Source organism: Parasteatoda tepidariorum, chromosome 6 (genome assembly GCF_982258835.1).
Source record: "Parasteatoda tepidariorum strain Cologne lab strain chromosome 6, Ptep-v5.0, whole genome shotgun sequence".
In the NCBI taxonomy this organism is placed as follows: domain Eukaryota; kingdom Metazoa; phylum Arthropoda; class Arachnida; order Araneae; family Theridiidae; genus Parasteatoda; species Parasteatoda tepidariorum.
In genome coordinates this window covers 1,705,944-1,722,434 of record NC_141760.1, presented here as the reverse complement: position 1 = coordinate 1,722,434, position 16,491 = coordinate 1,705,944, and the positions used below count along the sequence as shown (strand labels likewise).

The following is a 16,491-nucleotide window of genomic DNA, read 5'->3' as shown; positions in this document are numbered from 1 at the left end:
TTATCAAAATATTATTGTTAAATCACAGTTCTTCCCTACCGCGTCTCATTAAGTGACAGTTTATGATCCACTGATCCTTTGTTGGAACTAGTATCTAAAAAAAGAAGATCATGCATTCGGAATATGTGAAACATGAGATATATCTTCGATAGTTTGAGAACTTGGCTCTTGGATTTGCCCAACCTCAGGACTTTCGTAAGACTTCAATGGCACAACAGAACATTTATTATGTCTAAGATAAATCCTATTACGGTTGCATACGAATACGATAAAATAAAGGAATTTAATTTTGTTTCAACACGGTCACCTTACCTTGTTTTAGACAATCACTGCACTTTCAGGCCGAAATTCAAGCAAAGACTTTCGATGAAATTTAGATTTCCCTCGTTTCTTTCTCTGCTCATTCTGATAATCCCTTTTTTGGAGCTCTAGAATTTTCTAAAACAGTTGTTTTTCTGTTCATCAAGACTTCAAGTCAGAGAGTGTGATGTTCTTAGAATGGGCACAATAGAATAAGTAAAGCTAAATAAAGATCTAGCACCTGTCCCGTAAATGTTGCGACACACTTCTAGCGGAAGTAGGGCACATCATGAGGATTAAGAATTACTCAGGAAACCGTAAATGTTATCGCATACCGCTAAGGGCGCTTTCCTATTATGAACTGTTACATCGTGTGCCTTTGAACATCAGGTACTTTTATTTATCTAAATTATCTTAATTTATTTTCCTAATATGTCAAAAACTGCTTTCAAATAGGTACAGTATTGGCTGTTTTATCGTAAGTTCATGATTTAGCGACTCACTGGACAGGCTCAGCTAGTCATTAAATTACGATAAAACAGCATTTCTGAGCCTATTTTAATGAAACTCTCGACAGTAACAAAGGGAGCCGTGATGGCTCAGGTGCAACACACCGAAATTACTTTCTTGCCACCCAATAGGAGAAGGGCGATCGGACACCTGTGCCCACCATGTAGTCAAAATATTGCTGGTACAATATTTTCGTTTTATTCTCAGTACAAGTCAAAATGTAAGAGAAAACCCTACAAGGTAATGACTAAAATAAATTTATTGATAAGGAGTCAGAAATAATTAAAATAATAAAAGATTCATTTATTTATCTTTAGTGGATGTTTCTTTTTGCACTGGTATGTTGGTGGTTGTGGTCACTTTCGGTGGGCAGGTGGCGATGCCTGGAGACTGGACTTGAATGGGTACGGCTCTCTCGTTGTGTCCCAGGGCAGGCTGGAGTTTCTTCCGGGGTGCTTCAACAATGAGGATCCCATCCGCTGAGAGGGTGGAAGTGACCTTGTCCAGGTCAGATGATTCTGGCAGGACATATCGACGAGTAAATTCTCGAGAGATGAATCCATGCTCGTCCACTTTCTCCTCGTGTTTTGCGGTGACCACGACCTGGTCGTCGACTGTCTTTACTACAATGTCTTCTGGTGCAAAGTGACCTACATCCAAGCGAACCTGGAAAAAAATAGATTCTTAATAATAGATGCAAAATGTTTCGTCCTCACAGCATTTTATAGACATGTATCGAGTGTTAGTTTCATTTTATTTCATAATCGGCGTTCAACAGCCAATGCATTTTTGTAACTCCATCATGCGTAACTCCGAAGTCTTGTAATTTTGAACCCAACCCAGAAGACAAGCTATCATTTTTGTACATGGAGAGAAGCAGTTAGCTCGATGGCAAGAGAATTCTAACCCATGGTCCCCACATGATAACACTGAAGATGTGTAAGTCAGCACTGTAATCAGTGCGAACCAGGAGTAAAATTCGTATTGAGATTCGGACCTGGGTCATATCATTGAGAAGTAAGCGCTGAGGCAGAAACATCCCTATAACGCAATCCTGCCTTAATTTGTTAACATTTAAAAATATTCTACGTTTGAAATTTCATGTTTCATACTCTTGGTTTACTAGAAATCATTTTTTTTTTCCTATTCTTTAAATTATTAATGGATGTAAAATAGAATTTATCATGAGATGTCCTCTTAAGTAGAAGTAATATTTCTGTTTAGTAATTGTTTTGGGATCGCCAAAGAGAAAATATAAAAACTTTTATACACTTCCTTAGTAGAATAGGCGTCACACTATTCCTCTCTCCATTACCATATTATCCGCAATTTTTTCCCATGTATATTCCCACTTCTTACTAAAACGTACTGTGCCGTTGTAAGGTTTTCCGTAATCATGGTAACGAAGAAGGGCGATGAGTGAAAAGTTCCCTATTTCATTTACACATTCTATCATAGGTCACTCTATTATTTGTAGTCAAATATTTTGCCTCTCTCCTATTGTTCTAAATTCACTTAGAATCGTCTGTTGAGCTTTCAATCAATAACTTGCTTTACAATAAATTTTTCAGGTTTCATGAGGAATGCTATTTTATTTACTAAGTGTATAATTACAGTATATATTATTTTACCTACTGACCCTGTCATGAAATTTCTGCAGAAAAAATGACAGGAGAAGGCGTCTTCTGACACTGTAGATGTGGGTCCTATGTTTCAAAAAAAGAATAAAGCGTGATCAACCAAATTAAGAATGAAAGAAAAACCAAAGTTTATTAGCGTCTATTTCAGATGTTAGCAACTAAAACCGAGAAATATGTTCATTGGGTCGAGCCATTCAAAGCAACAATCTAACTATTGACTCGTAAGATAGAGTTCATTGTGTTTTACTTCCATGCAAAATCTTCTTTTCCATTTGAAATATTTCACAACAACCATCTTTCAAACACCTGTCTCGAAGTCATTAGAGGATTTCAAACTAATATTTAAGTAAAAACAAGTGATATCGCAAACTGGGTAAATCACTACTAACGAAGGTGTTTCTGATAAATCAGAGCCTGTTTGATTGCGGGAAAAAAACAGAAAGGACTCGATAGCCGATAAGTAGCATAACTCTAGCAAGTTTCTTCCGGCAATTAAACAAGTTTTTAGCGATCATAGTGATTCTTCAGTAGTGATTTGTAAAATTTCGATAGCATTTGTTATTCTTCATTATACTCTTTGCCGGTTGATTTTACTCGTTCTATGCACTAATACCCACTAATAAGTTCTACCTGTGGATCTAGATCACTCATTGAAAATTTAGAGTCATTATAAGTTTGAACAAGTTGATTTGAAAGTCTAATTCTTTTAAACTATCATGATACTGCCATTTCAGTAAATTTCTTCCCACTATCGAAAAATTGGGATTTTTTTTTTATTGTTTTCAATTGTTTTCTGGAAAAATGACTTTTTTTCTCAAGTGATAGATAAATTTATTACAAAGCCTATTGTTTACTTTGTAATCAAAGTGTCAGTTTAAAAGAGAATCTGCAATCAACCATTCCATTAGATAATATCAACAAACATTCATACAATCTAATCAAAATAATATCAACAGAGAAATGAAATGATAACCTAATAATAACATAATAATATTTAAGTGGAAAATTTTTACTACAAGAATACGTGCTTCCTTTTTTAATAACCGTCGTTGAACAGCAGACCCAATTTTTGGGATTTACGATTAATAATGTTCAACTCCATAGTCTTGGCATTTTGAACCTAATCCAGAAGACAAAGGAACTCCTGGATCAAGTATTGGGGAAAATTTGCCTTCGTGGAGGACTTTTTATTGGAACAAACCCGCATTTGAGTTACACGGAGAGGAAACCCTCCCACGGTTAGTCTGATGGCAAGGGGACTCTAACCCATGATCCATCTACCACTGAGGATATTTTGCGTCTGTGGTGGATGCAAGCCGGATGCGGAATTCCCAGTTCACCTCATTGGAATGCTCTATCCCCTGAGCCATCACGCCCCCGTGCTTCTTTTTATGATTTAAAAAAAAATGAAGAACAAACTGATTTATCGAATTATTTAGTTCTTGGAGAGCAGAGGGAGTACATAGAGTAGCTTCAAGTCTAGAAAAGCATTGATTTGACGTCTCATGACGCAAAAACCTTGATTATGATTTTAAATTTATTTTCAACGGGTAAATGTTCGGCTCAAGAAAATATTTTATGGAGAATATACCATGATTTTAAAATATATTTAACTATAAATATGAAGTTTTAGGGGTTATTAAATAAAGAGAAATACCATCCGTAAAATTTAAGCAAAAAATAAATACCATTAATATTTCGCTGGAAATCATTCATTTTCGAGCCAAATATTAATTGTTATAAATATTAATAGAAGTTTGCCCCGGTTATCTATACGCATCTAAAGGTCGAAAAATTACAATTCTAATTCAGACAGTTTTTGTGTCATACGAGGGTTGCTATTTATATTTCTGGCCTAATAATAAAAAAACAAACATGTAGAATCGAAATTGGTTTTATTGTTTTTCAAAATATTCTCCATGATGATCAATACACTTTTGCATGCGTTTGAACCAATTTTCAAAGCACTTTTTCCAGTCCGATTGAGGTAACTTCAAAACATGCGTTTTGAATGCATCAACCGCTTTCTTCGGGGGTCGAAAATCGTTGTCCACGTAATTTATTTTTGATGTGTGGGAATAAGAAGTCATTGGGTGCCAAATCAGGGCTGTACGGAGGATGACCCGTCAGTTCGATCTTTCGCTCCGTCAGAAATGCCTTTGTTTGAGTCGATGTGTGACAGCTCGCATTGTCGTGATGAAGAATGATTCGCCGGTTCTTCTGCTTTTTTCGAATTTCTCCGATGACTTCTGGTAAACAGATGATCGTGTACACATCAGAATTGACCGTCTTGGGTTGCTCTAACGCCACTGTTGCCACATGACAGTTAATGACGAAGAAACAGGCAATCATTTGTTTCGATGTGCTTCTTCCTCGAACAATTTTTGTCGGTTTTGCCTCGTCTTGGAAGACCTATACAGTTGATTGCTGTTTTGTTTCCGGCTCATATTCATAAATCCATGATTCGTCACCTGTGTAGATGTTATACACAGCCTTTGATGTACCTTGAACGTATTTTTCCAACATTTCCTTGCACCAATCGACACGAGCCTTTTTTTGAGCGTTTGTCAGATTATGCGGGATCCAACGCGAACAAATTTTTTTTACGCTCAAATGTTCATGTAATATTTTATTGATGCTAGTCATACTAATGTCCAAAGACGCCTATATCTCACGGTATGTCACATGACGATTTTGCTTTATCAGTTCACGCACAGCATCGATCTTTTCTGGCACAACAACGGATTTTGGACGACCTGCACGGGATTCGTCTGGGATCGAACATCGACCACGATTAAATTCGTTATACCAATTTTTTACAGTGCTGTAGGATGGCTCTTTATCGCTGAATAAAGAATTAAGTTCATCGAAGCACTCCTGTCTTGACAATCCATGTCGAAAGTTATGAAAAATAATGGCACGAAAATGTTCACGATTCAATTCCATTTTTTGAAAGAGAAGAACTTTTCAATTTACTGTCAACAACACAAATGAAGCTATAATGGTAAATCGTCTGCTGAATTTATGTTTAAAAATATCAAACTTTCGATTAAAATCGTCTGCGGTCGCCTAGCAACACTTACTGTTGCCAAGGCCAGAAATATAAATAGCAACCCTTGTAATAGGGCGGACGATGATTAATATTTTTTAAAACAGTTAGCGTGATTTAAATCATTATTGAAATCGCGTCTTTAATCATTTGATATTTTTAAAACAATCATTGATTTAAATCAACTGTGATTTAAGAAAAAAAACAGTTGTTTAAAGTGAATGATTTTTTTAAAATTTAATTTTAACCAATTGAATTTTTTTGACCTATTAAATCAAAAATATTTTTATATTATACAATAAATAAATATATTCGTTAGGGTGTAATTTTTGATCAGTCTGATTTACTTGATAATGAAAGTTTTTTACAAAGAAATCATAAAAGGGGGGCATGCAAATTATTATATTTCATAATAAACTTTAAAAAAAATAATAATAAACAGACAAAAAGGCGCATAAAATGTTTAAGTTATAATTTTCCATTTGCCCCGATATAATAGTTTGATGTTTAAAAAACATATTTTCAGTTTTACCCATAATTGTTAGTATTCTATTTTTATTAAAATTCCAGCGCTTCTAAAACTTATTAAATATATAGTTAAAAGATATTAATAATTAAGAAAGATTGAAAGATTGAATAACTTAAAATAATTGTTTTTTCAATAAACTAATTTACTCTTCATGGCATAGGATTGACAAATCTTTCAAATTCATGAGAATGTTGAACTAAAATAAGTATGATTTCATTTATTCAGTCACTACAGTCCAAATTATTAGACTCACTATGAGATTCTACATAAAATTTTAATTATCAGCTTTATTGTTTTTATTCTGCTGTTTGCACTTGTTTCTTTGTTGATATTTTTTAGCCTGTTTCGATACTTTCACGTCATTTTCTAGCACAATCTCGTATAAACATCTTTAATAATAGCTTACGTCGAAGACATCAAAAAATGAAGTTTAAGCGATCTTAAATATTACTAATAGATTTGGTCTCTCAAACAATATATTAGTAAAAGGCTTTCTATACATAAAAGGACGCTATATATAATCTTTTCTTCTACATTTGAACAACAGAAATAGTCAGTTAATGATGGAAAATGCTTTCAAAATATTAAAATGCAAACACGTAGGATTTTTTATTAAGTCATCCTTCCTCAATAGGGTTAATATTCACTATTTCAAAAAAAAAATAGATCTAAAAACAAATTTAATGAATTACGTTAAAAAGAAAAAATTGTGAAATATGTTCCATGCAACTTGTTCCATTTATGAAGGTCTCTTCAGATTAAAAAAAAAACAGTAAAATATACGTTTTTTTTTAATATCTGTGAGAGAGGTGGGATAAATGATGTCCATATGGAACCTACTCTTTTGAAATGCGTGGGCGTAGGAATGGCATGCCCCCCCCCCCCCGGAGATAGGCTGACCCACTCATAACTCAGTGATGGTGGGCAGCTGCTTTAAAAAAGAATTAAATTCTTAAAAATAAGACTTCTTGCCCAAAAGAGGAGTACTACACTGCAGAAGTATAGAGACGACGACAATGTTGAAAGAATCGAAAAAATGTCCACGACTTCGACAGGACAAAAAGTCCTATAGAATAAAAAAAAATTATATTTGATCTTATGAAAATTATTTGACAAATATTTATAATAATTATGTGAGCAAAAATATTACTTGAATGAATATTATTTAAATTATAACTTATCGTGATAATAAATGCATTTTTTGAAAGTGTCATATTTTTCTTTAATTATATTCCTTTTTGCATTTTTTATACTTTTTCTTCCCTTTTTAATCATTTATTATGAATTTGAATGATATATTATGATTTAATTTTATATTATGATTTGTATTATATTAATCTAACTATTTATTTTCATTATTATTTTTTATTTTATCAAATAACAAATGTTGATGTTACACTTAGTTTTTCAAGCACAAAAGAATTTGGTTTGGGACAAACTTTTGAAGAATTTCATTTGAGAACGCAATACGATTCTGATGTTTTTGAAGATTTTTACTAAAATTTAATAAGTTTGTTTGTTTATAAATTTTATTCGTTAATTACACATTTATTTCAAATGATGACCTTATTTTTCAATTAAATTTATGAATACAAGTAATGATTTATAATTATTTTATGTATCAAACCTCATGTAAAGAGTGAAAATTTTTAAGGGTATTAGAAATTATTTATAGTCATGTTTGATGGTTGTTACATATTTTATTTGACTTTTTTCGGGATCTTTAGTTCACCCTAGTCCTGCTTATAACAAAAACATCTGAACGTTTTCGAAACTTAATTTTATTGAGCTATTGAAAAATAACGCATGATATTATTAATCGCTGTTCAAAATCCAAAACTGCTCAAAAAAGTTATGATTTTAAATTTTAGAAAAATTAAAATAGATAACAAAACTTCTGCATTTAGTATTTTAAATAAACATAAACTTCCCACTCTAAAAAAAATAACCAAGCAGTTTGTTTCTTTTAAGGAAAATTTTATTTTTCATTTATAAAGCATGATTGTGAAGTTATGGTATGTCTTTGACAATTGCAAACAGCAACCTTTGAACGAAATAAGTTAAAATAAATCTAATAAATGTTGTCACAATTGTATAAGCTTATAAGTAAAAAATAAAAATATGCGTTAATATTGATAATTGAAAATATTTTGTTTAAAATTCTTTGTTTTAACATCATTTCAAACCTCATTTCTGAGATCAAAAATTCTACAAAAAATTTTTTTTAAGTATTGGTAACTGCTGTTGTACAGTGCGCAAAATAAAAAACGGACCACCCTTATTAACTTTTGATCTAGTGATCGGATCTTTACGTTCTAGGACTTATTCTTAATAGTTTGAGAGGGTGACCTCAAATATGCTAATTAATGCAGAAGATATTTTAAATTACGAAATAAAGCACAAAAACGTACTTTTTCTGAATAAACATACCTTTTTTCGACGGATTAGTATTTCTGACTCCTAAAATATAGGGGGGGGGGGGTAGTAGCCGCAATCTGGTCGGGAGAGCGGTACAAAGTTTGGACCCTTAATGTTAACTATACTTTTCGCGTATTTCGCCATATATCGAAAACTTTTTAGGCGAATTGAAAACTTTTTTCACATAATTCTAAAATTCATTTATTCAAAAATAGTTCCACGGAAAAAAAAACTTTTAATAAATATTTAATTTTTTTTATTTTATTTAATATTCGTCGAAAATATTTTAAATAGTACGGTATGCAATTTTTACATCATTTTAAAAAGTATAATTAAACTTGTTTTTGTTTTAACAGTCAATACTTATTAGTGTCTTAAAATTCATAAATTTTATTTATTTATTTTTTTATTATCAATTTATTTTACTTAAATAAAGTTAAACCAAATCTTAAGCGGAAAATTTCAAATTTTTCACGACACCTTTTATTTTTAAAGGACTTTTACATAACATTTTATAGGACTTTTACATTTATGTTTTCAAAACAAAAAGTGAAAAAAAAGGTAGAAATTATGCAAACATTTGTTTCTCTGGAAAAATAGAGCAATCAATAAATCAAGACTTCATATTTAGATTTTAAATCCAACATAATAATTATAACCCATACGTAAATGTTATTTTAGGAAAACGTGTCTCCAATACCCAATCAATCCTACAAACAAATACCAAATAAGAAACATACAATATATATATATAATTCATCATTCTTTGCTCATTTTGTGTCAAAACCAACACATGAAGAAATACACAGTAAAAATATTCTAACAGTATGCAAACGTAGTAGCTAACTATTCAAATCTATCATTTTTAGGTAGCAATAATAACTAAAATAATTAATAAATAACTAATAATTAAAAAATAACAAATAATTCATAAATAACTAAAATAATTAATTAAGTTCAATTAATTGAATTTAAAAAATAAATATTTTATTGCATATTTCTGAGTAAAAATCAGGTTAAAGCGCAAATCTTAGAATGAAGATATTTTTGAAACTAAACACAATAGAATATTAATATTTTAATTTTATAAATATTGTTATAAACGAAATAGCAAAAAATTATTTATTTATGATTAATTTGTAGAGAAAGTTATTTCAAATGGTTACCTGAAATTTATCTGATTCGGCCTTAATCTCGGACAATCCTCCGCTGCTAAGTTGTCTCCTGGGCCTCAGGTAGTAACCTCGGTAGAAAGATGAGGGGGCATCCAGGTCGAGGTCAGTTAGTCCGAGTCCGAAATGCTGATCCCTGATCCGGGAAGGAAAATCGAATCCATCATCCCAAACATTTCTGCTGATCACGGATCGGGTAGTGTAGGACATTTTTTTTTTTTCGAATTGGGGCTTTCAGGGAATTTTTAAATCTAAAGTAAAAGAGAGCAATGCGCCGCGTTTTCAATGTTTTTATAGGCAGGTAGGCTGCCTTGAAATGCTGAGTCAACTGCCATATTTGACCACGCAAATAGAACCGGTCGATGGTTGACGATCGAGTAACGGTGTCAAGTTCATGAAGCCAATAATAAGTTGTTGCGAGGATTGAATGTCTTTTAAAATTTAAGAAGTTCAGAATAATCTGCGTTTCTTGTCAGAAAACGTTTTTAACAAATACACTTTTTCTTAATAAATAAACAAAATAAATAAAAATATGAAAAACAAATTTCTCACCAAAAGGAGGATCCTATCCAGGTAAAATATTACACAGATTAATGTTTAATCAACTAGACTGCAAAAATAAAATTTTAAGAAAATATATAAAAAATGTGTATATTAACAGTAACAATACGAGAGCTGAGTACACATGAGTGGATGTTCGCAAAAGGATGCACTTTCCCTGTTGAAATCATATATATATATATATATATATATATATATATATATTATATATATATATATATATATATATATATATATATATATATATATATATATATATATATATATATATATATATATATATATATATATATATATATATATATATATATATATATATATATATATATATATATATATATATATATATATATATATATATATATATATATATATATATATATATATATATATATATATATATAAGTTCAAAATGAAGAATAAAACAAAGAAAAATTATAGACATATGAAAAAAAGGGGGGTGGGAAATAATAAGTAAAAAATAACAAACAACAGTTTATTAAAAAAAAAATGAAATGTTAATTAAAAAACCGGAAAAAAAAGATATAATCTTTTCTTCAGCCCACACGATTATATCCGCAAACTTTCTTGGTGTTTTCTTGTATTTATATATATATATATATATATATATATATATATATATATATATATATATATATATATATATATATATATACTAACTAAATAATACTAACTTTTATTGTGTTCACAACATATATCATTAACATAATTAAATAGAGCATGATTTATTTTGCTATAAAATTTAAATGTAAAATCTTTCTCAGAATTTGTGTGACTAGTAGATTTTATTTAAATTACTGAAATTGTTTGTGAAAATTTCTGTTGCCTTCGCAAAAAATTATTATTCAAAAAACAAACGAAAAATGTATAAACACACGATTTTTGAAACATTTTAATGAATACTTTGTCTTGTTGCACAAACAGAAAAAATAATCTTAAAATAATACTTTTATAATTATGTTTAAATTCATTTTCAAAACGATTGTTCACACATTTAAGTAATAATGCAAGAACCTCATGGATTATGGTCATACTTGAGATAGTCGACGGAAGATTTAACCTCTTAAGACCCAATATAACACTTAAAAAAAATAATATTTTAATACAAAAGTAAAAATATAATTGATTTTTACCCTTGTGGGTCTGAAAAGTAAGATCACCTTTTTGATGGGTTTTATGTTAAATAAATATCTCGTTATTTCATTCTAGTGGATTTTTTTCAGTACCAAAATACGAAATATAAAAAACCTGTAATATGTAAAAAATTTTAAAAAATATAAAATTTATATTTTCATGAAAAATATAAAATAATTCAAAAATAACATTTATATTTAATTGAAATTTTTTTAAATAATTTTTTGATAGCATTTCAACTTCGCATAAAAAACAAATCGCATTTTTTCTGCCATTATTAGACCTTTTATATTCCGGTGTTGCATATCAGCAACAAACTCAAAAGCGTATGTATTTTCACAGACGAGTAAAATTTCGGCAATTATTGCAATTCCGTAACATTACTCCTAACACATATTGTTCCAACATATTGTATCTATTGTACATATTGTATCTTTTTCTGCTACATGGCTACACTGAGTAACATTACGCCTAACACGTATTGTTTAACTTTTTTTCTTTATACTATATGGCTATACAGTTGAGAACTTTGGGCTATACGAAGTTCAATTTGTTGCTCACAAAGATGCACACGTTTTTTGCAAGAACATGACTAATTTTAAAATATTTGAATGAAAAGGTATGAGAATTGAATTGAATTTTTGAATCTTTTTGACTCTGTTGAAGAAATGCAACAATCAATGTTTTGTCATTTTGCATAGTGCTGAGGAAATGCAACAAACCATTTGTTTTCCCAATAAATTTTAGTTTTTGAAATGAAAATTATTATATTTATGTTTTTAAAATGATGTATTCTTATGTATAGCTATTTTTATTTATTTATTTTTCAAATTGGAGGTGTTGAGATTTTTAAGGCTCAGGAGGATTATTCACTTTTTGCTAGGGATTTCAATAGGGCCCTTCACAGAATGATTTCCTTCTCCCTTCTGAATGCACCTTAAAGAATGAACGATTGAAAGCTGTTCAAATGGATGAAACAAAAATGGAGGTTCACGATCGGTTTGGTAGTTCCAGATGTTTTCCAGAGGGAGGGTGATAAAAAATGGTAGCAACATTTCAACTTGAAAGCGGAGGCGTCGGGCGTCATAGGCGACAACAGCCATTTCGTCCAAAGATGGCCATAAAAAGAGAGATATTCGTGGGAAGAGTAATCCCCCGTCCTTGACTTCACTTCATTGCTTTATTTTATTTTTTATTTTTTTTCCTTCTCATTCCCAACGCGTGACGCCTTTTGACTGAAGTCTGCAGACGATGACGAAAGATCGTTTTCTTTCGACCGCTGCCTCGATGTAAACAAACAAATGGGAATGTTACAAATTATTTACTAAAACATAAAAATGCTAGCAAACACGACACACTATATTTTAAGTTATATGGGTCATAAACTATTTAATTTTTGTTCCAGATCGTAACAGCGCGTAAAAATAGAGCAAAAAAAAACTGCTGCAAACGGATTACAAACAATATTCTATTAAAAAGAATGATGCATTAAATGAGGCAAAAAAACATTACATTTCTAAATCAATGGATTCAATGATTAAGTTTTCTATTTAAACCCGCACTGCTTCTCCTAGAAATGTCTGTTTCAGGTGAAAAGACGGGGGGGGGGCTGCAAATAACAGGAGTTTGTTACATATTCTTCGGCCATACATATATTTATCAGCTAAATGTAATCGGCAAAATATAACGAGGAGTTAAAACACTGCCAGCTAAAATCAGAAACACAAACTACTATGTCGTTTCACTTCGAAAATTCAAACCAGAATAAAGAGTGGATCGGGCTCAAGCCTGAGACCCCCCTTATCACCATTTTTTTTCCTTTCCCTTTTCATACATTTTCAAAAAAATTTTGAAATTAAAACCTTTTCTGATATATGTGTACAGTAAATATATGCTGAGATGTTATGATGATTGCACAAGTCACAGCAAAACGATGTTTGTAAGTGCATAAAAATGAACACCGATAGTGAGACAACATATTGAGAGCGGAATACACTATTTAAGTAAAAAATAATATACAAAAAAGGTAAAATAGAAAACTTTTATTTATTTAGAAAAAAAAAGTTAAAAACGCACGGAATTTTCACTTTGTTTTCCTCCCACAATCTATCTCTTAAAGTTTATGAAGCAAACGTACGGGCGACCACCAGCCAAATCGTTCTCCTTACAAAGGAAAAATTCTTCTGCTATAATTACAACAAAAAAAAACAGTCGCACATTTCAAAAGAATCCGCCTTTTCATGGATCCCGCATCTATCATCCATAATAGTATTTCATTTCTCGAAGACTGACCCGTTAACCATTGAAATCAATATTTAGTATCATCAAAGACATGTAATGCTATAGTATGCTTCCTTCATTTTTTTAAGCTGCTATTTTAACATTATTTATGTGTATTTGCCTAGAGCTGTGTTTCCCAAAGTGTGGTTCGCGTATCCCCAGGGGTACGGGAACAGTTTAGATGAGGTACACGTTCTTATGCGAAATATCTTGCTACTAACAAAAATTTCAAAAACTTTTATTTAAAAACAAAGCTAGCCATGAAAATTTACGATTACGTATTTTTCTATTGGCTATTTTTTTGCAGAGTTAACAGATAATAATTAGTGGTGTCAACAGCCAGTTGTGATTTTTAACCTTTGTGCAATTTTTTTTACAGTAAAAAATGCATTCATTTTTTTTATTAGTGGTACACAGCGTTACGAAAAATTTAGAAAGGGTACACAAAAGTCATAAGTTTGGGAAACACTGGCTTAGAGCGACGCTATAACGACGATACCGTTTGCCGTTATAACGGACTCTATACGTTTGGGATTTTTGAAAAAGTAATAGGGTATTTTTTAATCAGGGTGCGTAGCCAAATCTTTGAATCAAAAATAAGCACTTTTTAAAAACTTTTCAAGCACTTTACAAAAGTTTTCAAGCACTCAAAAAATCCATATTCAATCAATGATATTATTGAAAAACAAAAACTTTTTATGAACAGTTTTAGCGTTAAAAAAACCCCAAAAAGAAACGGGCGTAAATCGAAACAATCAGTACTTTCCCACATCACCGAGTGAATTCAACTTGACCCTGAACTCAGAACAAAAGTACCCTTACCCCCTACGTCAAAAAAAGTGTTAGAAGTAAAATAAAATAAACAAGAACAAAATTAAAATAATTTCAAAAGAAAAACATTTCATAAGGATCTGATACTCTCTATCCGAATTGGAGCACTCGGGTTTCGGTTTCAAGTGTGCGCGCATGCGCAAGTCATAACGTGGGTACGACATGAAGTCCGCGTGAATGATTACGTAGCAAACTCCCCATTTTTTGTGAAATGCATGGGATCCACCAGATATCACTGGAGGGAAGAAAAAAAATTATTCGGAAAAAAAGCACTTTTTAAAAACGCCAGCTGAAAAAAGCACCTTTAAAAGCTTTTAAAAACGATATCCACAAAAAAGCACCTTTAAGTACTTTTTACAAACGCTACGCACCCTGTTAATGAAGGTACCATTAAAAAATAAATAAATACGAAGAGTTCTGTTCATATTACTTCGTGCGAATAAAATAACACAGAGTTCGTCATTGAATGAGTATGTAGACATGTGACTCAATTAAAACAAAAAATACTGAAAGTTTTTAAAGATATAAGTTTCTACCTCAACGGGGTTCGTAATTTTATTTATAACACTAGGAGGCCTCATCCCGTGTGGTTTGCTACTCCATTTTTCTACACACATTCGAAATTTCAAGTTTCTAAATCTTGTAGTGTTTGTGCAGGGAGATAACGTTAAATATCCATTACAGCAGCGGCGGTACTTTTAATATGAACACATAGTTTCATGAACTTCAGTTTATAATAATAAGAGTTATTATGCTCAACTCCGTGGCTTTGTCAATTTTGAACCCAACCTTGAAGACAAGAGAACTCTTGAATAAGTACTCCACAGGTATTGATTTGTTACGGGAACTTGGAAGACTTTGTGACCCCGGCAGATTTAACGTGCACCAGTCACCAGTAACGTGCACACGGGGATTCTTCGTCCGTTCCCTCGAACACGAGTCCACCCGGCCAACCAGGGCTAACCCTGCCCCAGAGCCAGGGTTTGAAATAAGCGGTCGTTATTCGTAGCTTACTCCTAAAAAATTTAATTTTAACTCCAAGGAAATTTCCTCTTTTTTCGAAGCTGAAATTCTTAAAATCCCTTTTCTTCGAGTTATACGACGTTCAAGAAGTTATGAGTATGAGGTCACCGCACACGAGTATCGGCGGGTGTTCAGACGGAAAGGTACGACATTCCAATTTGAACTTACAACGTTCGATTTATGACGATTTCATTGTAATTTTCCGTCGTTGGATGATAGTTTTTTTCCCCTACCTTCTTTAACCTGTTTACATATTCTGATATTTTAATTACGATGTTACTACAACTTTCGAATTTGAGCAATCACTTTTTGGCGCGTATAGATTCGTGACTAATCCACTGTAATTTAACGTCGATAGATGATCATTTTTTCAGCTCTTTTCACAAGCTTTTTTAATATTTTTAAAGCGCAAATTTCGAATTTGAATTATACCTTTTCGACGCGTTCAACTCGCAACGATTCCGTCGTAAATCCACATCATTTTTCGAAACCGCTTTTTTCCACTTTTTTTTCTTCATTTATTCTGTATTTCCTTTCATTCCCCCCCCCCCCCCCTCTTTTGTTCTCTGTATCTACGATGTTTCATAAAACGATGATATTACTACAAGCGTGTATTTCGAATTTAAGGAGTGACTCAATTCTAGCGAATTTCGTATTTTAGTACTCCCTTTTTACACGTTCAATTTATGACGATTTCACTGTAAATCTAAATTAACTTCTAGTAACGCTCCTTCGGTAGTTACTAATTTCTAACTTTATTAAACATGTTACTAATTTTCACTTTTCAATCTTTACTTTTTTAATTAAAAGTTAAGATTGATAAATTAAAAAATATATAATCATCTTGTAAGCGAATGTTTTGAAAGCAAATGTTCTAAATTAATAAAATTTTTTACTTGAAAAATTATCCATTTATATAACTCTACAGTTTTAATTTTGAACGGTGATAATGATTTTTTCCATCCTTATCGTAGGTGTTTCTAGTTGTAATGGTTGTTAAAGAAATTTTTAAACCGTTTAAAG

The 16,491-nt window shown here is 31.4% G+C and overlaps 1 protein-coding gene across 1 annotated transcript; it reads right to left on the bottom strand.

Annotated features, from left to right (window-relative positions):
- Nucleotides 1-1,050: 1,050 nt before the first annotated feature.
- LOC107446493 (alpha-crystallin B chain) lies at nucleotides 1,051-9,871 on the bottom strand. The gene is made up of 2 exons (XM_016061166.4): nucleotides 9,613-9,871; nucleotides 1,051-1,476 (listed from the first exon to the last, which is right to left on the bottom strand). Exons 1-2 carry the CDS (start codon nucleotides 9,826-9,828, stop codon nucleotides 1,114-1,116), a joined length of 579 nt encoding a protein of 192 aa, XP_015916652.1. The 5' UTR covers nucleotides 9,829-9,871; the 3' UTR covers nucleotides 1,051-1,113.
- Nucleotides 9,872-16,491: the final 6,620 nt, after the last annotated feature.

What these genes read in the sequence shown, in the direction of transcription:
- LOC107446493 (XM_016061166.4), bottom strand. Translation starts at nt 9,828, where the DNA reads ATGTCCTACACTACCCGATCCGTGATCAGCAGAAATGTTTGGGATGAT. An exon ending in CCGAATCAGATAAATTTCAG is followed by an intron (nt 1,477 to 9,612) that starts GTAACCATTTGA and finishes ATTTTTTTCCAG; the next exon opens with GTTCGCTTGGATGTAGGTCA.